The sequence below is a fragment of the Aspergillus mulundensis genome (assembly GCF_003369625.1).
Source record: "Aspergillus mulundensis strain DSM 5745 chromosome Unknown scaffold_15, whole genome shotgun sequence".
Lineage (NCBI taxonomy): Eukaryota > Fungi > Ascomycota > Eurotiomycetes > Eurotiales > Aspergillaceae > Aspergillus > Aspergillus mulundensis.
The window spans coordinates 333251-355278 of NW_020797903.1; the positions used below are offsets into that span (position 1 = coordinate 333251).

Here is a 22028-nt window from a genome sequence, read left to right on the forward strand (position 1 = left end):
CAAGTCACCGTACGTTATATGTGTCTTATACTGTACAAATCTACTTGGACCTGGTTCACCTTCGCATACACGTCCACGGACAACTTCCCTTTAAGCATATATCTCTCTCCATCCTGGTCTTCCTCCGCATCAAATTCCTCTCTCCTCTAGAAGACATACTAAAGAAGCACACATCATCAATATCCATCTTATCTCCAATTCAAGGGCATGGAAGTACTAACCGGAACAAACAACCACGGCACACGCTTCTCATACTCGATCCAAGCATCGCCATACCGCTCGCGACAGCGCTGTATATCCCTCCGCGCGCGATGCACAATCATAACGCTGAAGAACACGGAGTAGAACCATGGGAACGGCGAGTCGAAGCCCGTGATCAGACCCCATGAGATCGCGAAGAACCAGTCGCATGTGTAGTGGATTTTGCGCGCGATGCCGTCTGCCAATTTAATAACAAACAGTTAGCGCGCGTCAACCAGGGAAGGAGGAGGGAGGAAAGACAGAGGCTGGGGACGTACACCACCCATCGCAAAGGATCAAGCCTCCATCAGGCGTCTTGATGGTCTTCGGGTTTTTGATGCTGCGCCAGGGGAGCTGCGGGAAGGACTTGCGGTCGACGCTTGCGCCGCGCTCTTCAGCGCGGAAGACGTTCTTCTGGCTGTTAGTTGTGTCCCAGATCCAGTAGAAGAAGAGGTATAGGGCGGCCCAGATGGCTAGGATGATTGGGTTCCAGCGGTAGCGCGAGGGGTCGTGGTTTGCTAGGTAGAGGGTGCAGTGGCAGTAGCTCATGGGGACGCCGGCGAGGTTCCAGAAGATAAGCATGAAGCCCCATTTCTCGTAGTACATGTCCCTGACGAAGACAGGAGGTTAGCTTCTAGGCTTAAATGGGAAGGGGTTGGTGTGGACGTACCAGCTTGGGATGATCAGGTCCTCTCCTTTCGCGCAAGCATTGGTGTACAGGAAGTGAGCCATCAGCAGGAAGCATACCTCGCCTGAGACATATCCCAGCTCTTCGAATTGTTTCAACGCCGTCGCGAGCGTCAACAGGAAGAGGATGAACCAGGGAATCCGCACCTCGAAGAACATCTTCATGTCGATCCATTTGAAGAGTCTCGGATTGAGTTCGGCGCCCATGAAGAAGTCGTAGATGTGAGATCCTGTCATCCGGTGTTGAGCGCCTCTCGCTAGAGCAGATACGTACGCGATGATTGAAACGATGTACCCTGATGCAATCGCGACGGACATGATCGAACCGAATTCCGTGATGAGGGTGTCAAGGCGAAACAGACCGCTGAAGTGTAATCCGAGTGCAAGCGCAATCGTGGTAAACCAACTCCAAGCCGCGGAGCAATAGTAGGGGAGCTGATAGCCATTCAGGTGAGGAAGCGGCTTGCCAACGCGGTAGACGCCGGGAAAATAGAGGTATGCAAAGCCCTCAAAGATGAGAAAGGACCAGTAGATAATCCAGGCTTTCTTGTGTGGGTATGCGTGGGTGTAGACCAAATCGAAAAGACGGCCGAGGAACTGGGGGATCGACTGGTCGGGCTCAGGAAGAGGCAGTTTTCCATCGTAGAAGGTTGCGCCAATGTACATGTAGTACATGATGAGAGGGAAACCGATCATGAGTGCTGAGACTCCAACTGGGCCGCCAAACTCAAAGTGCGGTTTCTCGACTGCTTTCGCTTTGGACTTGGTCTCGTGGATGCGGCCATTGCGTCGGTTCCTAAGTTCGGGGCTAACATTGTAAGCCTGAACGGAAAGACAGAAGAACAGGTACCTACCTTCCAAGTGAAGCGGACATGTTGGCTGCAACTCCTATACCGTGGATAGAGCTCTTTTTCGTGCGTCGTAATGCCATTGTAGTGCCACGTTTTCGATTTTATATCCTCCTGAAGGGTATAGATGCGGGAGCCGTGTTCGCCGCGGAGTCCGCGGTCGGCCCGGAAAACGCGGTGCATCCGTAATTTCTCTCCATCACCATCCATAATAGAGATGTCCCGAATCTTGAAAAGGGGTAAAAGGAACGAGAGCTTTCGAGGTTGCTCTTCCGTCAAGTTATGCTTAATCGCTGGTGTAAGCTCGTCGATGGAATATCGATTCAAGACGGGTGTGCGTACGCGGAGCATCTCGAGATCTGCAATTGGGTACAGTCTGATATACATGTAGTGTATGGTCGACGGGTGAAGCCTCGACAGGATCACTCGAATTCGGGGACAACTATAACTTCGCTGTGGTTCGAGCCAGCTGCTATCTTAGTCCAGTGCAGTACCAGTCCGGTCTCAAGAACGTACCTAGTTTATTTCATAAGCTAGCAAGGAGGGTCATCATTCAGCAATCAGTAGCGCCCAGGGTACGTCAGTGAACGTTGCTGGGGACTTGGAGTCGCGTTGAGATATGCGTTGGCCATACTGTGTTGCTCAGCGCTCCCTGGCCCCAGTCCTCCGTCCGCCATCTCACATCCAGCGTTCACGAGCTTGTGTGCTCCGTAGGTGACATGGTAGAGTCCCGTCGCGCGCCGATGAGGATCCTCTGGTTTGAAGGACAAGCAAATGCGGAATCAGGGTCAGTGTATTTGAACGATAACTTCGAGGACCATGGACGAGGAAGGCACCTGATCGCAACGAATCCTCGGCACCCTGAACAAGCCAATTCGAAGCAACACCACAAATCTATTCCTACTCCTACTGGCCTTCCAAAGAACAACAGACGGAACAACTCCGAGTGCCTCATTCCAGGACCAGAAATGCGGGGTGGCGATGAATTCTAGAAGAGTGGAAGCGAGCCTGCCCCTGTTCCTGTCCCTATCCCTATCCCTCTTCCCAGGCACTAGTAGTCTCCCATCTAAATATTCAGCTACTCCGTACAACCTACGCTATACAAATCAAAGATCACCAGAGAAACGTCGAAGCTAGACAAAAAGCGGGGTAGAAAACGGCATTATTGAATCTTAAGGCCCAGTCCCCGCGCTAAAGCGGTGATCTTCTTCAGTGACCAGTCTGATCGTGGTCTCTGCCCGATCTGAGCGCGATCACGAGGTGCTACTTTCCCTGAATATGGAGTTGACGACTTGAAGTGGTTTGCGTCAAGCTGCGAAAACTTGCAGATTAAATCCTCTCTGTGTTGTTTGCTTTGTTGCGGGGATGCCCGCTTACCGGTACCCGTACTCCGTCAAAGAAATATATATAGACGGGCAGGGGAGCACGTGGGGTCCATACTTCGGAGAATCCATGCGGCCATGCCTGTCAGCAGCAGACAAAGCGATCGCCAAGCAATACTCCGTAATAGGCTAATAGCGAACATCGCTGCCTCGGAACCGGAAGTGTAAGCGGAAGCGGACATCTTATCTTACAGCCCTGAGTTACGGAGTGCAGTCAGCATAACAAAAACAATTAAGCTCAAGCTCATGACCGTTATCAGCTTCGTAATCTGCTTTGTCGGCCATGAACTCATACAGCTGGGTTACGCGTTGGAGGAGGCGAATTTGACGTCTCCCTCTACGACTCCGGGCGGCGATCGCGATCATCAGATTGTTGTACTGTGGCTACTGGCTACTGGCTATCCATAGGGCTGTCTGAAAGGAAACTGGGGCGAATTCTATACATACTCTGGACAAGTTGCATGACTAGGGTAACAGGGTTCTCTATCTACGAGTGCTCCGTAAGCTTAATATAGCTCTGCTATGAACGTCATTGCCTTAACCGTGGGTTTCCGGCGATGCTGACTACTGAAGGAGGGCGGGCGACGAACCTCTCTGGCCGGAGAAGTCAGCGGCGATTGGACGACATGGCCTTGCAGAAAGAGATTAGAGAAGAGAAGCAGGAGCAAGCGCAGGGTGCATATAATTGCTTTTTGCTATTGCATTTGCATTTGCCAGAAAGCAGAAACCCACTGATCTTCCCTCGGGAACCCCAGTGCGCGCTGCGCGACAAAACTCTGTGAGCGCCACTTGCAGAGAGCAGCACCTGATCGGTCTTGTGCCCCCGCAAAGCCCGGTTATGTCGGGAGCAAGACCAGCTCCAAGTACCCCAGGATGAGGTGGCTGTGGCTGTGAGTCTGAGTCCGAGTCTGACGGATTATGACGCTGTGTAGGATACGGAGTAGGTAGGAAGCTAGGTACTAGATAAAGAGCTCGCCTCCGGTGGCCGTCCAGTCCGCCACACACATCAGAGGCAGAAATCAGGTCCCAGACCAAGTCCAGACGAGAATATCAACCACTAAGTCCAGACGATAATATCAACCACCAAGCCAGACTGATACTAGCGCAAGCCAGGCCAGTCAGTGGGCGCTAGCTGCAGTCCAGCCCTTCATCGACCAATCTCTTTCCTCTTTGTTCGCGCCTGCTCATCTCCACAGCCGACTAAAAGGAGGTCCCTTATTTGATCGTCCATCCGAGTCCCTTATTTATCTGGCACAGGCGCTCGCTGTTTGTCGGTGCAAACATACATATATCGATCGCCTCCTCCTCGATCACTCGATCTTTAGATTTTACTTTATTGTCTTCGAATTCCTCTTCTGAGACGCTCACCTCCGCCTCAAGAGTCAAGACCTACCGCTGATGCCTCTCTCATAACACACCCCACCCATCTACTATCAATAACCACAACAACCATGCGCGACATGCCCTCGAAATTCGTCGAAATCCTCGACTTCAAGGATGCGCACCCGCGCATCTCTGACTCGGACGTGCGTCTCGAGGACGTCCTGGCCGATCATGAAGCCATCGTCAGCCGACCGGTCTCATCTACGCACAGCTCGTCCAAGGTCAGTCTCGACCGAGAACGGGTGGACCGTGCATCTCCATCATCGCCCACCTCGCCTACGTCGCCGTCGCAACGCTGGAAGCGACTGAGCCAGATCCTCACCGTCACGAGACGACCAGACTGAGTCTGACCGGGAAAATCATCCAAGAAAAACATACAAAAGAGAAGACTGTCGCTAGAGGCCGGCCCCCTTCTTTACCCTCCGATAGACGACCGCACCGTCCGTCCTTACGACCGCGACTCAACGAATCACGATACGATAACGATTATGAAGACAGCTAGGAGGCTTGCCAGATGACTGTGCTCTGCTTACCGTTCCTTTGACCTTGATACCCCTGTCCATGTTGTATTGCATAGATTGTGTATCGCACTCATTTCCCTGTACCTTAAATGTGGACGGAGACACTGCGAGCATAGTCCAATTCACAATCCCGTGGAATTGCCAATTTCCGCTTTCGCGGGTGATTGAGTCTCGCTGACTCGCTTGGAGAAAGACACGTCCGATATTAATCAAACATTTTCAACGTAGAGTATGCAGTGATGCCTGGCTGTGTAACCGCTAAGAGTTCGGTGTCACCTTACTGGCGTATGGCAAAAGTGATGCAAAATGAAGACTTTTTCATGTCGCACAGCACCTGCTCTGGAATCATCCAGAGTATCCCAACTCCGCAGGAGACTGGAGCTCACAACTACTAGCGAGCTACCATGGACGTGGTCCCAGTCGAGACAACAGATGGGCAGGGGAATGTTGATCGAACAGTCGAGCTTTGAGTCTGTGGATCGAAGACTCGTGGACCGTTGCGAGAGCCTTGGAAATATGAAACCTTGTCGGAAGAAATCCGCCAGATGGACACCCTAGCGAAGCCTTCTAGCCTTCTAGGGCCCGGCCACGGGGATGGGATGGGGCATGGGCCATGAGATTTTTGATGATCGGCAGGGCCCGCAGTTCGCTCCGCAACCAATGGCCTCGGCATTTCTACGAAGTTCGTGCCAGTGAAACAGCCAGCACCGGGACCTGGAGCAAATGCCGCGTACGGAGTTTGTAGATCATGCCTAACATGCGAAGATAACGCATGGACGGTGGGAACGGCTCGTCAGCGGAACACACACCGTAGGAGATTTTCGAAGTTTGTGCTGCAGAGTGCATAATTCAGGGTGTGTCTCGGAATTGCAGCCCGGGAAATAGGATGAGCCGGTGGTGCTCGGGATGATGGATTCTGCCAGTGCCAGGCTGGCAGGCTGCCAGCTGGAGGCCCATCACATGCGCAGTTTGCAGGAGCTCGCAGCTGGAGATCTTGAAAGGAAACAAGCGAGGTCGGTGCGACTGTGAACTTCCGAATTTTCGGGCTGATAGAGTTAGCAAGCTTCCTTTGGGGACTTTTCCCCGCATTCAGAACTAGGGGGCTGGACGCGGACCTGGATCTCCGTGTCGTGTGGCCGGCCTCGAGCCTCTCAGCTCAACTCGCAAGGAGTGCTGCGCTGCTGTTCGCCCTCAGCTGACGCTTTGATGCATCCTGCCGAGCATGTTTTCGAGCAGGTTGTAGAGCAAGGATTATGTCTCCGTAGTAGTTCCTAGACAGCTTCGCTTTGAAACGGGTGCTGGCTGAAGAGGGGTACTGGAGAGGAACAAGCAGGCGGTGAAGAGTCCGTCCGGGCATGTCGGAGCTAAACTATTCTGGAAGACTTGCACCAGCCCCGCATCAGCCACAGAAACATTCAACATCGTCGCGTCCACAGCAAAGGCGTCCAGTCAGATCAATTGAATTAGATAGCTAGGTTAGTCTGTGCTTGAGGCCTCGAGTGAATCTACTGTCTCTGGGACTGACTTGAAGCCAGGCAACATGTCCACTCCCAGCGGCAAAACAAGAGCCCCTCGCACCGTCTTCGAGGAGCAGCGCGAAGAACTAGTCAGAGAAATTGCAAATGTTAGTGGCTGACGTTCAATGCTCCTCTTCAACGCATCTGAGATCACGAACCCAACTAACCTCGTTTAATTGACTCCAGAGCATGGAAGAAGTCCTAGCAAACATCAACCGGCTAAGTCGGAATCTGGACAGCGTCATTGCGGTGAGGACTTGACCCATGCGCTCCATAACCACAATGTTCACTGGGACTGACGATGAAACAGGTGGGCAACGAGTTTGGCTCTGTGGAGGCGCTCTGGTCACAGTTTGAGAACTTCATGGGCCGGTCGCAGGAAGAAGTCGAAGGGAACCACAGGCCGAAGGAGGAGCATGATGAGGGTCAGAGCGAGATGCATCAGTAATAGAGACCGATACCTTCTTACAAAGTGCTACGAATGATGACTTTCTTACTTCTGTTTCTACTCCGTACTCTTCTCTCTATAGCTACTTGAAGCGGTGGATAAGGAACAATTTTCGATATTTATGTTAAGTACATAGGCAGCCGCATGCGCCAAAACACCATATCCCATGCATGCTAAGAGCGGCCTTCAGCCGTTTCGAGTTCATGGCAACATCACTAATAAACACATAAATCAATCGTCGCCAAGGGTAACAGTCATTCAAGGAAGAATTTGGTGGAGGGATACATTGGTCGGGTCGGGGGTCGTGAGGGAAGCATAGACATCGCAAGTTCGCAACAGTATAGGTCAATAAACAAAAAAAGGCCGCCCCAATCCTGACCGGGGCTGGCGTATCCAGGCCGGAGTCAAAGGCGGAAACAGGGATAATGTAGCAAGTCAGATATAGCTCGCACTTTTGTCCAACTTGCGCTAACATGAAAACAGCTGAACAAGGGGAAAGCAGGAGGCTGAAGGGGAACGTCAAAGCAACCAGGCTTTGTACTCATATAACATAAATCGGAACTGAAGTTGATGCGTGGCGTGGAGAATTCCAGATGAGAAGGCTTAGAGGATCTTGCAGCTGCGCTTCTTGATCTTCTTACCACCGGTGGGCTTGCCACCAGGTTTCCCAGCCGATGAAGGTAGACGAGTATCCCAGCTTTGCTCTTCGACGGCAACGACAGTATCCACTGCGAGCTGGAAAACAGAGTCGACACCTCGCATCTCTTTACTGCTGCATTCTACGTAGGATGCATTCATCCGGCCGGCCACCGCCTGCCCTTGTTCTGGCGTGACGGGCGTCAAGCCTTGTGTCTTCAGGAGCTCGATACACGTTCGCTTGTTGCGCAGGTCTGATTTCAGCCCGACTAGGATGATCGGAGTTGTAGGGCAGAAGTGTAGCACCTCGGGATACCACTATGCCTGTTAGGTAATCCTGTGAGAGATAACTGGGCGGCTCACCTTATCCATAACGTTTTCAAGGGATGCAGGACAATCGATAGCGAAACACACAAACAGGAGATCGGTCTCGGGGTATGAGAGAGGGCGCAATCTGTCGTATTCCTCCTGGCCAGCAGTATCCCAAAGCGCCAACTCCACGGTCTTCCCGGACCTTCGGTGCAGCGTTTGTGTAATATAGTTTTCAAATACTGTAGGGACATATTTCTGCGCTCATCAGTATCATTTACACCCACCAATTGACGAGACGTACCTCTGGGAAGTAACCCTGCGAATAACTAATCAACAGACACGTCTTCCCGCATCCTCCGTCTCCCACCACGACGAACTTCTTGGAATATGCCGGCGGTTGGGTTATATTCGTCGCTTCCGATTCCCTCCCACTGGACATGCTGTTATCTGTACTGACTGTGCCGTTGCTGACTCGGACGCTTTGGCTGCGCATCCTGTTCTGCCGCGGAGCCATCGAGGGCGGAGGAGTGACGAGAGAATGGCGGCGCGAATTCGCATAATATTGGTCATCGTACATTGAGCCAGACATGATGGCGGACGGGATTTTTTTTCTCTGGAATGTGGCACCCTTCGTCAGATACCGGCGACAGCACGATGGGAAGTATTGTCCGAGGCTCCACAGCCAGCACGTTCAAGCTGCAATTATTGGGATGACAGGCGGCGTATCGAGGGGGGAGGTTGGTGAGGAAAAGGGTTCGGCGATCCGGAGAAATAGAGATCCAAAGACAATTGATTCCAAAACAAAGAAAAGAGGAAGAAGCAAAGGGATGGTTGGCCTCCCGCTATCTTGAATAATATGGCGACTTTGAGGTGAGTGAGGCTGGGCCTGAAACCCGCCAGATGTTTACGGGCGGACGGGCTGCCATGGCAACTGGGCAACGCCGCGGCTCCAAGCATTGTGACATGACCTCAATCCTCAGCTCCCCGCTGTCACGCCTCCAAGTCTAGTCCAATTGTAACGATTGTGCCTCGATCTATCCACTATTTTTAGCAAGGGCCGTCCGTTCTCAGCCGCCGCGGTTGGTTGAGGCCTTGGTTCGAGCCGTTTCGTGAGACGCGTTTGGATTCCTGGCCCTCGGTCTCGCCCACCTCGAGCCGCCATGATCTCATCTCGCCCACTTGATCGCGGCATATCTCGGGCAGCTGTGCCTGGATTGGCTCCTGCTCGGTTGGATCTGGGGATCAAGCACTCCGAGCCTGAGCCGAAGCCTCGAAAAGGGAGGGGTTGGCTCTTCATTCCTTGTTTTGCCCGTAGACAAGGCTTGAAACCAGATCTTGCTCTCGTTCCTCGATGTTGCAATGTAATCATAGAGTAGATCGGTGTTGAGATCTAAGATCGCTGCATCTGAGATTTGATGGGAAATGCAACTCATCTACGAGACTCACTCCTACGCTACGCTCCATGTCAACGAAAGCTGCCCCACGTGTTGGTTCTGCCGTTAGAAATATATCATCGTCCACGCACGGACTGCCACCTGCTCCAAGGGTAGGCTTAGACCAGCAGCGTAGGAGATTCGTCATTATGGATCCTCTTCCAAGCATGCGGAATATATCTCAGATTCTGAAAGCAAGATCTAAAAGCGAAGGCTGGCGATTTATCAGTTGGCCGCCTGCTGCATGTGCTCGAGTATAGCTCCGTACGGAGTACTCCATACAGTACAGTAGCATACTTGGCACTCGCACAGCCACACAACCCGATTCTAACCCAATCCCTCGACCATTAAGAGAACGAGCTAGCATGCGAGCAATGGCTTCGACACGAAGTCGGACCTGCTATCGCGTCGCTCTTGTTTAACGACCGCAGCACAGAGCGCATATCGCTGAGTAAGCGCACAGCTTGATATCGACGCGAGCGCCAAGAGTCAGCCCGTTCAGCGCCGCGGGCTTCATTTCTAGATTTCTTCTTTGCGCGATTGTCGCTTATCTGTCGTTCCCTCCCTCCCCTTTACACCTTCGGGACTTGATCGGTGACTCGGGGGACCGATTCGCTTACTGATTTGTCGACCACCTTCGTCGCAAGGGCATGCCGCAGACGTTCAATGAGAGAGATCGTTGCGCAAAACCTCGGTTCGAATCGTCATCGGCAGCATGGGGCACCCGATAATAGAGGGCCAGCCAGACGCTGGCTTGAGGAGCTTGGATCATTGTACGCGTGGTTCCTGAAGTTAACCTTCACGAACCCGAGACTGACTTCTTGATTTCACCAGACCGGAACCAACTTCCCCCTTGGCGATACTGGCCCCGACAAAAGCTTCTCCCGCTGATCCGATATGAGACCCCCTACCTCGCCTGGTGTCAGGAGAAAATCCGCACGCCGGCATTGGACTCATACTTTGCATTCACGGCGAACCTTGGGACGCACACGTTCTTCATGGTCTTTCTGCCGATATTCTTCTGGAGCGGTTACCCAAGCTTGGGTCGGGGGTAGGTCATCCGAGCAGATCCGTTGACGCGATCCAACCGACCAATGCTTCAGTGACTAACGGCGCGCTCTTGCTAGGATGGTACATCTATTGGCTTCTGGAGTTTTCTTCAGCGGTTTCATCAAAGATCTAGTCTGCCTCCCACGACCGCTGTCCCCTCCGTTGCAACGAATCACAATGTCTGGCTCCGCGGCGCTGGAGTATGGCTTCCCATCGACTCACTCGACCAATGCGGTATCCGTCGCGGTCTACGCTCTATACTTGTTGAATTCTCCCGAGTCGGCACTCAGTGACGGCCTAAATCTGTTCCTCCAGGTCGTTACCTATCTATACGTCACGTCAATCGTCCTAGGCCGTTTGTACTGCGGTATGCATGGGTTTTTCGACGTCGTTATTGGGTCAGCGTTGGGTGTCATATTGGCTGTTTTGCATTGTACTTTCGAGACGGCTATAGATCAATACGTCCAGGTCGGCAGCGGAAAACAGGTGGCGCTCGTCATTCTCATCATCCTAGCTCTTGTGCGCATCCATCCGGAACCGGCCGACGATTGTCCTTGTTTTGATGATAGCGTTGCTTTCGCGGGTGTAATGATCGGGGCGCAGGTGGCATACTGGAATTTGGCTAGGGCGAACGCGACGTGGGACAACCCGCATCCCGCGACTCTCCCTCATTCCCGATATGAGGGTCTAGGCTGGGCAACCATGGGTCTCCGCTTTCTTATCGGAGTGGTGCTACTCTTCGCGTGGAGAGAAACCATGAAGCCCACTTTGTTGCGCACTCTTCCGCCGGTTTTTCGTGGGCTGGAGAAGCTGGGGTTGATCCTACCTCGCCGCTTCTTTACCAACGCCTCGTGAGTAACCTTCGCAAGTTATAAGTACAGCCCGCTAATACATGCTCAAGACAATACACCACTGTTCCCGCGCAACTGAAGGACCACGAAGTAATGCCGAGCTTCTCCGATATCCCTTCCATTGTCGCGAACATCCGCCATCCAAGACGCCGCGCAATCTCAATCGGGCCGCAATCCGAAGCCGACGCATACGAGACTCTAGCATATCGCGAGAAACGCAGGCGGGACAGCCTTTCCAGTCCATACCGGGGCTCTCCTGCATTGGACGCCATCCAGGATGACGCCTCGACTTCTGCGACAGCCCTGCCAAAGCTGTCGCGGAAACCGTCCAAGCTGGACGAGTACGAGCACATGATGGGAAGGGGTACGACCGCAATCGAAAGATCTCAGTCCCCGGAAGGCACAGAGCCGTTCCCCGAGTTCGTCGATCATGAGCGAGAAGAGGAAGAGCTTTTTGCACAAATAAAACGTCCTCGTGTACGATATGATGTTGAGGTTATCACGAAGCTGGTTGTATATTCAGGTGAGCTAATAGCTACCCATAACACCGCCTGACGCTAACCTTTCATAGGGATTGCTTGGATTGTCATTGACGGGGCTGGCGTGCTGTTCGAATGGATAGGACTCATGCCTGGCCCGTAATTGAGCATGCGCGACGAATTTACGACAATGATGTTCGGCAGACTGAGCATGCTTGCCGGCTGTCTTGTACATATTTTGGTTCTTGCTCACATCTTCTGCGATATAAACTGTAATTGGCGATACGGTAGTCTCTATATAGACCTCAAGAATGATTATTCCTCCACACCGTTCCGTACGTATTTGAGGCTCTGGCGCGGCTGTCTGGAATCTGGCTATCGGAGCTTTCCCAGCGCTTGGGCCATTGTCGCGCCGCCAGGTCACGTGAAGGCCTCCACCGCACCTCCCGCACTTCTTCATCCTCCGCCGGCGCAAGTCCTGGGAGCTTGAGCTTTCCTTCCCGTTTGGTCTACCACAACACGCCTTAAAAGTCGAATACTTCTCGATTCCCCCCAACTTTTTTCTTCCTTCTCTCACTAACACAATCTTCATGGAGATTCACCAACTTCACGCGATTCTTGCGATCTGCTTTGTTGTGATTCCCTTTCAGAGGCTTCTAGCCGTCTCAAGCTTTGTGTTATTCGCGCTTTTCTTGTCGATTCTCTATCGACACCATCCCAAACCCTTTTTTCCTCTCGAATCCCCTCTTCTAAGTTCCGCTCATCATCATGTCTTACTTTTCGAACAATCAGGCCTCTCCTGAGGATACGGTCATGACCGATGCATCTCCTTATGATGCGCTCAATTACGGGCCTACTAGTCTGCAGTTCAGCAGAGAAGATCTCGCCGACCCTGCAAGAGACTATGTGCCCAACTGGAATCCATCGGATGTGAAGAAAATAACTTCCGATGGAACTAATCACCCCTTACCTACCCTTGCTTCCTCCTCGCAAACGCCTACTAGGCGTCCCATCCCGCGTCTCGGTCCCAGGCCACCGGAAGTGGTCAGGCCTATTGAGAGGTCCGCGCGTCCTATGGGAATGATCAAGTAAGTGGTTCCAAGCCATGAGAGATCGAAACTAACCTCAAATGACTAGTCGGCCCAGATCGATGCTTTCCCCTTCTCAATTCCGCTTCTCACAAGCACGAACCGCATTCCAACGTGACGAGCGGCCACTTGTGTTGCCACGCGCCAACGAAGTCGAGTTATATCGACACGCCGCGACAACCTACAGGACTGGTCTTATGAATTCGTCGCGTCCGTCCGGATACAGTTCAGCCTTAGGCGCTGGTTTTGGCCGTCGCGATCAACCACTCTCTGTGCACGACCCCACCCGGCAAGCTGCGTTGATCAAGCCCAGAAAGCGCGACCAGGAAGGCAATATTCTGGATCATACCGGCAGCCTCTTCGCGCCGCGCGCTCGCAGTGCCGATGACAACACGAGGAACGACGAGTCCCGTCTTATGACGACCGATGCTGGCAGTCCGATCGCGAAATTCCGCCGTGTCAGTGGAGAGGCGTCGAACACCTCCAGCATGTCTATCGATAACTCTGAGACATCCATTGAGGATCCAGCTCAACCTATTGCGCAGCGCACTTCCTTTGACTCGCCCGCCGTGCCATTGAACACTGTCGCTCCCGTCACTCCAGTCGAACAAACCGTGAACTCGAACGGCATTGTCCCTGGCTGCTGGCCATCTGCATCCACGCCAGGTTCTGCGGCAGGCCCTTCCGAGCCACAGCAGCCTACCCAGCCTCAGCGCTTTCCGCAGCCACAGCTGCTTCGTGCGCCACATTTCTCGCCTCAACATCAGCCACAGCCCGTCACCGAGACACACGTGACTCCGCAAGCGGCTTTGATGTCGGGTGCCCTGATGCCCGGCCACTACGACAGCCCACAAGGACAAGACGCTTCAGATGTCGCTCCGGAGGTCGCCCGTCCTGTCGACAACGGGCCTCCCGTTTGGGCTCATTACTACGCCACCGTGCATGGCACTCTCCGACAAGCATACACTGCTCAACGTGCGATGATGCAGACTGTCGCAAATGCTTTCCATGGTGCACTGGCTGCTGCCTGCACCCTCACTCGTCAAACTCACCAGGCGGCTGGCACTGCAGCTCAGAGGGTGACGGCCATGTGGCGAGAGCGTCGCGACGCTCATGCTCGCGCGCGTGCGGCTCGTGCGGCTCGTGCGGCTGCTGCTCCTGCGCCCGATACTGCAACCCCACCAGTTTCGCCTGCTCGTGCTTCTCCTCCGCGCGTGAACATTGCAACGCTCTCGCCAGAGCAGCAGGAGAATGTGCGACGCAACATCTGGCGCCGAAGACACGGCTTTCCTGTGAACGAGAATCTCCCGTTCCCGGACGAAGCATCTAGAGAGGCATCGAGAATGGCAGCCGCATTTTATGATCCCCGCATCAACGCAATCCCCTCTTTTCTCTCTCAAGGCGACCCTTCTCGCCGTGTGGATGATGTCTCTCGCTCGACTTCCCGCACACATCGCGGTCTGCCGCCAACTCCTGTGAATGATCGCGACCGACCCCAAGCACCCAGAAACGGCATTCTCAAAAGGTCGCTGGTTCCGACCATGAGCCCGGAAACACAACGTCGCTTGCTGCCTGGCCCTATCACGCCACAAGCTCACCGTGTTGGACTCGAGCACAGAGTGCAATTCCGCTCTCCTATCGTTCAGTCTTCGCCTTCGAACGTTCACGACTGGGCCAGAGCATCCGCTCAGCCAGGACCTGGACTTGACGCGCTCCTGGTCGACCAGCTCAACGGACCTGATGCCCAACTACAAGCGCAATTGGCGGCTTCTCTTGACCCGTATGTGGATCCATGGGGCCAACGCGACTTTGCCGAAGGAACACCCAGGTCGGCAATCAAACTTGTCAAGCCCGCCTCAGAGCCAGTTCCCTCAGGCCGAAGCGAGTCCGTCTATGCAAAGGAACTCCAGAAGATTGAGAAGGAGAAGCGACTCAAGGACGGACCAGTCGGACGGCAGATTCCTGAGGGTGTCGTCGTACGTCCTCTCGCAGATGATTGGAAAGCTCGCCTCGAGAAGGCGATGAAAAAGCCGGACTACGCAGAGGTTGCCCACACTCACACCGGCGAGCCTCTGACCAGAGGCGACATTGCAACCTGCTACACTCCGCTGAAGTGGCTGAACGATGAGGTGATCAACTCGTACCTTGGGCTGATCGTCGAGCACATGCGCGAGGAGCACCACAATGCTGGTCGTCACGCCAAGCCACATTACCACGCGTTCAACACTTTCTTCTTTTCCAACCTTCGAGACAAGGGCTACGATTCTGTTCGGCGTTGGGCCAAGAGGGCCAAAATTGGAGGACCAGATCTTCTGGATGTTGATACTGTGTTCATTCCGGTGCATGACATGTCTCATTGGACCTTGATTGTCGTCAAGCCTTCGGCCCGCACCATCGAGCACTTCGACTCGCTTGGCTCGCTTTCGAAGCGCCACGTTGCAACTGTCAAGGACTGGCTCCGCGGTGAACTCGGTGACCTCTTTGTCGACGCAGAGTGGAATGTCCTGCCGTCGAAGTCCCCTCAACAAAACAACGGCAGCGACTGTGGAGTGTTCTTGTTGACCACGGCCAAGGCAGTGGCCTTGAACATCGAGCCTCTCGCTTACGGTGCGAAGGATACGCCTCTGCTGCGGCAGAAGATTGTTGCCGAACTCATGAACGGCCGCTTCGAGGCTGCTTCGCTCTGAACATGGTCGAAAACGAAAATCAAAACAACAACAACAACAACAACAACAACAACAACAACAACAACAACAACAACAACAACAAAAAAAAACAACGAAAAATCGATAACGACACTTGCCAAACGACCATATCATTACCGACCACGGTCGTATTTTTATCGACCTTATCATTATCGACCACGGTCGCATTCTTATCGACTTTTCACTGAACGGTCTTATTTTTATCGGCCTCGCTCAATCGGCCATGGCCGTATCCTTATCGACCTCGTCGGTCGTATTCTTATCGACCTCGTCGGTCGTATTCTTATCGACCTCATCGGTCGTATCCTTATCGACTTCATCGGTCGTATTCTTACCGGCCTCGCTCCATTCCGGCCGCGGCCGTATTCTTAGCGACTGCATCTTTTATCGACTGCATCTTCTAGCGACTGCATATTTTACCGACTGCATACTTATCGGCCTCGCTCAATCGGCCGTGGCCGCATTTTTATCGACCTCAACGGTCGTATTCTTATGACTTCATCTTTATCAACAACATCATCAGCCTGCATCGTCATACTGCATTTTACAAGCTGCATCATTATGAGCTGTATCGTTATCAGCGTTTTACGACCATGGCCCGGCGCCTCGTCGTTTCGTCTTTCTTTTTGCTTCGGCTTGGGCTTTGGGGGTTCGCCTTTCCTTTTGCTTCGGCTTGGGCTTTGGGGTTGGGTTTTGTGTTTTGCTTCGGCTTGGGCTTTGGGGTTTCGTCTTTCCTTTTGCTTCGGCTTGNTGCTTCGGCTTGGGCTTTGGGGTTTCGTCTTTCCTTTTGCTTCGGCTTGGGCTTTGGGGTTGGGTTTTGTGTTTTGCTTCGGCTTGGGCTTTGGGTTTGCGTTTTGTGCTTTGCTTCGGTTTAGGCTTCGGGTTTGGGTTTTGTGTTTTGCTTTATGTTTCTTTACTTTCGTTTGGGGTTTGGCATAGCGCGGCGTTTTTGTTTTTGAGATACCCCGGGAGCACTGCTCCCAACAAGCGTTTTTCTTCATGTATATAGGCATCCTGCCCCTCGCGCGGGCACTGGCCATCGATCAAACCCTTACGCCAACCCATGCCACGGGTGGTCAGACCCTCACGCCAACTCATGCCACGGGTCACTCAGTGCCCGCGCGAAGGGGTAGGCTTCATTTCATGTTTCTTCTCTTCATGTACTTAGACTTCCTGCCCGTCGTGTGGGCGCTGTCCACCGATCAAGCCCTTACGCCAACCCACGCCACGGGCGATCAGACCCTTACGCCAACCCATGCCACGGGTCCCTCAGCGCCTGCACGACGGGTAGGCTTCATGTATTAGAACCTCTGTACCTACTACAACCACAACCACAACTACACTTCCATTGACAAAACAAAATGTCAATGAACTACTTCACCTCACACTGATGTTCCAAGACGTAGACGCGCCCGTAGAATATTTCTCTAGAACCTCCTAAGCTCGTACCTTGACAAGCTGCGATCTTTTGCCGGTTGATGTCGAGCGATGATATCCCAAGGCTACCGTAGCGACGAAGTAAGTAGCAGACGTTTCGTACATCGCGCTCGAAAGTCGTTGAGGAAAGACAGTCAGAGCAGATAGCGACAGGTACGATGAACGATAGAAATAGTTGAGCCTTGGGAAGGAAACGTGTTTCTTAAGAGTGAGGATGCGGGAAGGCACGAAGATTGCTCGGTCGCTGATTGTCGAATCGAAGAGTAAACGTATCTTATTGAAAGATCTAGAGAGTGAAGCTACGAAGGCCGATAGGAGTAGTCCAGAGTCTTGGAGTAGACGGGCATTGCAGAATGAGTCAAGATTGGAAGCCATGAGACTGCTACAAGGAGCTGATTGGAGAGTAAACGTATTCATTGGTAGATAATGATAATGATACTGGAGGCTACTAATAACGCTGCATCTTATCCAGGTAGCACGGCTTCTCGCACCTCTCCCTGGCTTCGTGACCGGAGGTCTGTCTCTTCTCGTGGGGATCCCTTCTTGTCCGCTTCGAGGGCCGCATACGATGGCGTTGGCCGGTTTCGACGGGCATGTCGCCTGCAGTTGAGGTGTTGTAGGCGACCTCGATCCATTCGATTCCCATGTATACGCTTTCATCCATCTCCATGTCGCCCGTCCACATTCCGCCGTCACTCCAGAGGTTCATGGCAAGGATACTCGGGCGATCGGGAACGCTTAAGGAGACGACCGCTTGCAGATCGTCATTGGCGTACCAGAGTGTCTGATTTTCGAACCAATCCATGCGGTGTGTCACCCAGTCCGACCAGGGTACCGGGACAGTTGTGACGACTTCACTCGCACCGGGGATGATGAGGTCGTGCTCGGTGTCATAGTCCGGCTGGTTTGCGTAGTGGATTGTGTTGGGGGGATCGGAGGTGAGGAACTCAACATCGGACTCGCAGGTCGCTGAACGGTAGGTAAAGATCCCAGCGCAAGCACCCTTTGGAACCACATTGACATCCGGCGCGGTATCCCAAGGACGTCTGGAGATCGCTTCCCGGGACATAAGCCTCATACGGACACGAATCGAGGCATGAAAATAGTTCCCATGCTGGCTTTCAACTTCCGCGGAAGACGAGTGTGTCGGAAACCTGGTTGTACGGAGAACGAGCTGGCTGGCGGCCGGGAGGTTGGGATGTTTCGCGAAGAAGGCATTCGCGTCGTCGTTCACCATGGGAACCGTGCTGTCTGTCGTCTCCTGCCGGCTCCACGACTGCGTCTGCCAGTCTTCCTTGAAGGACGTCTGGCTCAGCGGAATTGTTTCCATCTCCCACATATTGGCGTACGAGGGACGGTAGGCACCGCTATTGAGGCTGTGAGGGAGGCGGACATCGCGGAAGTCCCAGAACTTGTAGTCGGTGAAGTAGCCTGGTTCATCACCGGAGACGATATAGCAGTCGCAAGGATAGTGACCGGGCACTCGAGGGGCTAGGTTCGGAGTGTGACTGTCGATTGTTGCGAAGGTGGTGTTGATGGGAGGCAGGACGATTGAAGCCGTGCGTGCTATTAGGGAGAGCGTAGGAAGGAGAGAAAGTGAAAGGGTGAGCTTCGCCATTGGTAAGATAGGAAGTAGGCAATGACTCGATATCAATAGTTTGGGAACGAAAGGAATTGGATCAGCTCATCGTGTGCTCCAGGATGATGCAGAGAAGACGCGGAGAAGACAAGCTGGAGATGCGTCGCTTGGGAAGGAGCGTCGCCAGGTGCTTTCCAGCCTCGACCGAGAACAGTATTGCTAGCTCATTTCCTTCGTCGTATAGTTCATAGCTTTGTACAATGCTTAATTTCAGTGCTCATTAATGCTGTTGTTGCTGTGTAGATTGCCCAGGCCCAGTTTGTATGGGAAAACGCTGCCCCCGCATTGACTTTTGCACGCCTCAACGCTTGCGCTGCCGTCTGCATCCCTAGTGAGCTCGGTGTATATGTAGAGCAGAGGTAACTCTTGATGACCGCTACCGGATGTCATGGCGTATTGCTTCAGTAAAAGCCATTGAGTATAGGCCCTTTTGTGTATTCTGCTAGGAGAAGTTGCGGCAACGGAACAATATATACCTGCAATAGAATTTTGAGAATACACTTCGAGCACGACACCAAATATTGGATTTCCAATAGCGAATGAAAAGAGATTTCGTAACAGTTTTACTGCCCGCTACAACTTCGAATGGGAAGAAGAGTTTGCCTGGTTGAAGTGGGTTTCTGGTGTATGTTGTTGGAAGGCGCCTGGAGAGTCCACAGTCTGACTTTGACTGTCCACAATCATCTGCTGCTTTCCCCCTCTGTTCATTTTCAGCCTTCTAAACACTATCTATCCTCTCTCGATATCTTGTTTTATAGTTCTGACCATGTCTCCCCGACGTCCAATCTATTTCAACGCCTCGGCCGGCACACAGAGTGACTTCCTTGAAGTCGAAGGCCTCTCCAAGTTCCACCAGTCACTCGCCGGTTACACTCCGACCCCTCTGACGTCCTTTCCTGATCTCGCGACCGAGCTAGGCGTCCGTTCCGTTCTCGTCAAAGATGAAAGCAACCGGCTCGGGCTACCCTCTTTCAAAGTCCTCGGCGCATCATGGGGCTGTTACCGTGCGGTAGCCGCTTACCTCGATCTACCGCCGACTGTGAGCCTTGAGGAGATGGCTGCCCGAGCACAAGAAAAAACGATAACACTGTTGGCCGCGACGAAGGGGAACCATGGCCGGGCTGTCGCGTTCATGGCGCGTACGCTTGGTATCGAATCAAACATTTTTGTGCCGGACTCGATGGACGAGCCCACGCAGAACAGGATCAGATCGGAGGGAGCAAAGGTGACAATCATCAAGGATGACTACGACGCAGCTGTATTGGAGGCGCTGAAGGTGTCTAAGGAGACGGAAGGAGCGCTGCTCATCCAGGATACTGCACTGGATGGGTATGAAGAGGTTCCTTCGTGGATTGTGGACGGGTACTCAACCATGATGTTCGAGATCGAGAGCCAGTTGGCTGAGATGGGTCTTGTCGCGACGACCATGATAACACCTGTGGGAGTTGGAAGTCTCGCAAACACCGTCTCGACCTTCTGCAAGTCGAGGGAGGCTCCCATTTCCGTCGTCACCGTCGAACCGGACACAGCCGCCTGTTTGCAGGATAGCCTGCTTAAAGAAAAGCTAACGCCAATCGAGACATCTTTCACCATCATGGACGGTATGAACTGCGGAACAGTTTCAACGACCGCATGGCCAAACCTCCAGCGTCTCGTAGACGCTAGCGTCACGGTTTCTTGCCACGAGAGCCACAAAGCCGTGAAATATCTAGCGTTGCGCTCAGTCTCCGCTGGGCCCTGTGGTGCTGCTTCTTTGGCGGCATTGAGACGCCTAACGAAAGAAGGCTCACAGTCCCTCCTGACCAAGGACTCGGTCGTCGTCCTGTTGAGCACAGAAGGACCCCGCGACTACCCCATCCCGTTGGATGTGTCGCCCGACAACGAGGTTGAAATCACGCGCATGCTCACAAAGATCAACTCTTCGAATCCCACGCTGTCCACCGCCGATGGCGCGGGAGAGACCCAAATATGCGACTATTTACAGGCGTGGTTCGCGCATCGCGGCATCGAGTCGCACCGCGTTGAGCCAGTTCCCGGTCGACCGTCCGTCGTCGGCGTGCTCAGAGGAACCGGAGGGGGAAAATCGCTTATGTTCAATGGACATATTGACACCGTCAGCCTAGCGAGCTACGAAACAGATGCACTTTCCGGGGCCGTTGATACCAGAGATGGCCAGCAGGTGGTCCTCGGCCGAGGCAGTCTAGATATGAAGGGCGGGCTTGCAAGTGCACTAGCGACCGTCTCAGCTATAAGAGCCGGGTCTTCTTTGCGCGGAGATATCATTGTAGCCGCTGTTTCGGACGAAGAGGATGCGTCACAGGGAACAAGGGATATTCTCGCTGCAGGATGGAAAACTGATGGCGCTGTTATTCCTGAGCCAACAGGTGAAGCCATGGCCCACGCGCATAAGGGCTTTGTCTGGGTAGAGGTCGATATTCTCGGCGTTGCTGCGCACGGTTCCGACCATGTCCATGGCGTCGACGCGATCCTTCATACTGGGCGCTTCCTTCAGGCCATGGCTGAGTATAGCAAGACGCTCCCAGTTGATGACGTGCTCGGCCCGGCAACATTACACTGCGGCTTAATCAAGGGTGGAGAGGAGGCTTCCTCATACCCAGCGAAGTGCACGACCACGATCGAATTCCGGACAGTGCCCGGCCAAACGGCGCTGTCAATTCTAAACGACATCAAGAGCCTTTTGCAGGACATCCAGGCCAAGGCCGGAAACGCCCAGTTCAAATTCGCTGAGCCTAGGGCTACGCTCTGCCGTCCTGCTCACAAGATCGACGCTGATCATCCGTTTATTCAGACGGTGGCCGATTGCGCAGAAACGGTGATGGGGAAGAGACCTGCTATTCAAAGCGTCCCGTTCTGGTGCGACGCTGCGCTTCTGAGTGAGACAGGCATCCCATCTGTCGTTTTCGGTCCGTCTGGTCATGGTCTACATGGGAAAGAGGAGTATGTTGAGGTGGAGAGTTTGCAGAGGCTGAAGAATGTGTATGAGAAGCTGGCGAGGGAGTTCTGCGCCTGATCATCCGAATAGGTTATGGACGAATAGTCGATTGGCCTGGACATGGACGACTTGCTTGGGTTTAGGTTTCGGGAGCGGAGATTGTATGTACTTAAGGACCGTCAGATAATCTAAAAAGGAGATACTTAGCATATAGGCAGTTTGAATCTGGGACAACACCTTTGAGCATACATAGGGCATGGGCTAAGGATTGAAATCGAGCCCGAGCGAGCCCTAGGAAATGACCCTGTCTACTCTGATTGGCTCGCAGAAACCTCGGCGCCTTGAAAATTCAGGCAGTATGATGAGTCATCGGGTCAGCGGCGCTGGCAAGAAACAGAAAAGAACCTGAACAACTGGGC

The 22028-nt window shown here is 53.3% G+C and overlaps 8 protein-coding genes across 8 annotated transcripts; 5 read left to right on the forward strand and 3 right to left on the reverse strand.

Annotated features, from left to right (window-relative positions):
• Positions 1 to 146: 146 nt before the first annotated feature.
• Positions 147 to 2126, reverse strand: erg4A (c-24(28) sterol reductase; the record flags this gene model as incomplete). Its single annotated transcript, XM_026752436.1, has 5 exons — positions 147 to 158; positions 222 to 439; positions 519 to 850; positions 911 to 1735; positions 1822 to 2126. The coding sequence occupies 5 exons, from the start codon at positions 2124 to 2126 to the stop codon at positions 147 to 149; spliced, it is 1692 nt and encodes a 563-aa protein (XP_026598879.1).
• A 2482-nt stretch (positions 2127 to 4608) lies between these two features.
• Positions 4609 to 5042, forward strand: DSM5745_10421 (uncharacterized protein; the record flags this gene model as incomplete). The annotated part of the gene is made up of 2 exons (XM_026752437.1): positions 4609 to 4722; positions 4752 to 5042. 2 exons carry the CDS (start codon positions 4609 to 4611, stop codon positions 5040 to 5042), a joined length of 405 nt encoding a protein of 134 aa, XP_026598880.1.
• A 1559-nt stretch (positions 5043 to 6601) lies between these two features.
• Positions 6602 to 7026, forward strand: DSM5745_10422 (DASH complex subunit DAD1; the record flags this gene model as incomplete). The annotated part of the gene is made up of 3 exons (XM_026752438.1): positions 6602 to 6685; positions 6765 to 6827; positions 6889 to 7026. The coding sequence occupies 3 exons, from the start codon at positions 6602 to 6604 to the stop codon at positions 7024 to 7026; spliced, it is 285 nt and encodes a 94-aa protein (XP_026598881.1).
• A 603-nt stretch (positions 7027 to 7629) lies between these two features.
• Positions 7630 to 8563, reverse strand: DSM5745_10423 (Rho4-like protein; the record flags this gene model as incomplete). The annotated part of the gene is made up of 3 exons (XM_026752439.1): positions 7630 to 7980; positions 8026 to 8229; positions 8276 to 8563. The coding sequence occupies 3 exons, from the start codon at positions 8561 to 8563 to the stop codon at positions 7630 to 7632; spliced, it is 843 nt and encodes a 280-aa protein (XP_026598882.1).
• Positions 8564 to 10634: 2071 nt separating this feature from the next.
• DSM5745_10424 (PAP2 domain protein) lies at positions 10635 to 11950 on the forward strand (the record flags this gene model as incomplete). Its single annotated transcript, XM_026752440.1, has 3 exons — positions 10635 to 11308; positions 11359 to 11831; positions 11880 to 11950. The coding sequence occupies 3 exons, from the start codon at positions 10635 to 10637 to the stop codon at positions 11948 to 11950; spliced, it is 1218 nt and encodes a 405-aa protein (XP_026598883.1).
• A 605-nt stretch (positions 11951 to 12555) lies between these two features.
• DSM5745_10425 (SUMO protease ULP1) lies at positions 12556 to 15562 on the forward strand (the record flags this gene model as incomplete). Its single annotated transcript, XM_026752441.1, has 2 exons — positions 12556 to 12875; positions 12925 to 15562. The coding sequence occupies 2 exons, from the start codon at positions 12556 to 12558 to the stop codon at positions 15560 to 15562; spliced, it is 2958 nt and encodes a 985-aa protein (XP_026598884.1).
• Positions 15563 to 17465: 1903 nt separating this feature from the next.
• DSM5745_10426 (glycoside hydrolase family 16 protein) lies at positions 17466 to 18635 on the reverse strand (the record flags this gene model as incomplete). Its single annotated transcript, XM_026752442.1, has 1 exon — positions 17466 to 18635. One exon carries the CDS (start codon positions 18633 to 18635, stop codon positions 17466 to 17468), a length of 1170 nt encoding a protein of 389 aa, XP_026598885.1.
• A 787-nt stretch (positions 18636 to 19422) lies between these two features.
• DSM5745_10427 (putative Metallopeptidase (JCVI)) lies at positions 19423 to 21687 on the forward strand (the record flags this gene model as incomplete). The annotated part of the gene is made up of 1 exon (XM_026752443.1): positions 19423 to 21687. The coding sequence occupies one exon, from the start codon at positions 19423 to 19425 to the stop codon at positions 21685 to 21687; it is 2265 nt and encodes a 754-aa protein (XP_026598886.1).
• Between the last annotated feature and the right edge of the window lie 341 nt (positions 21688 to 22028).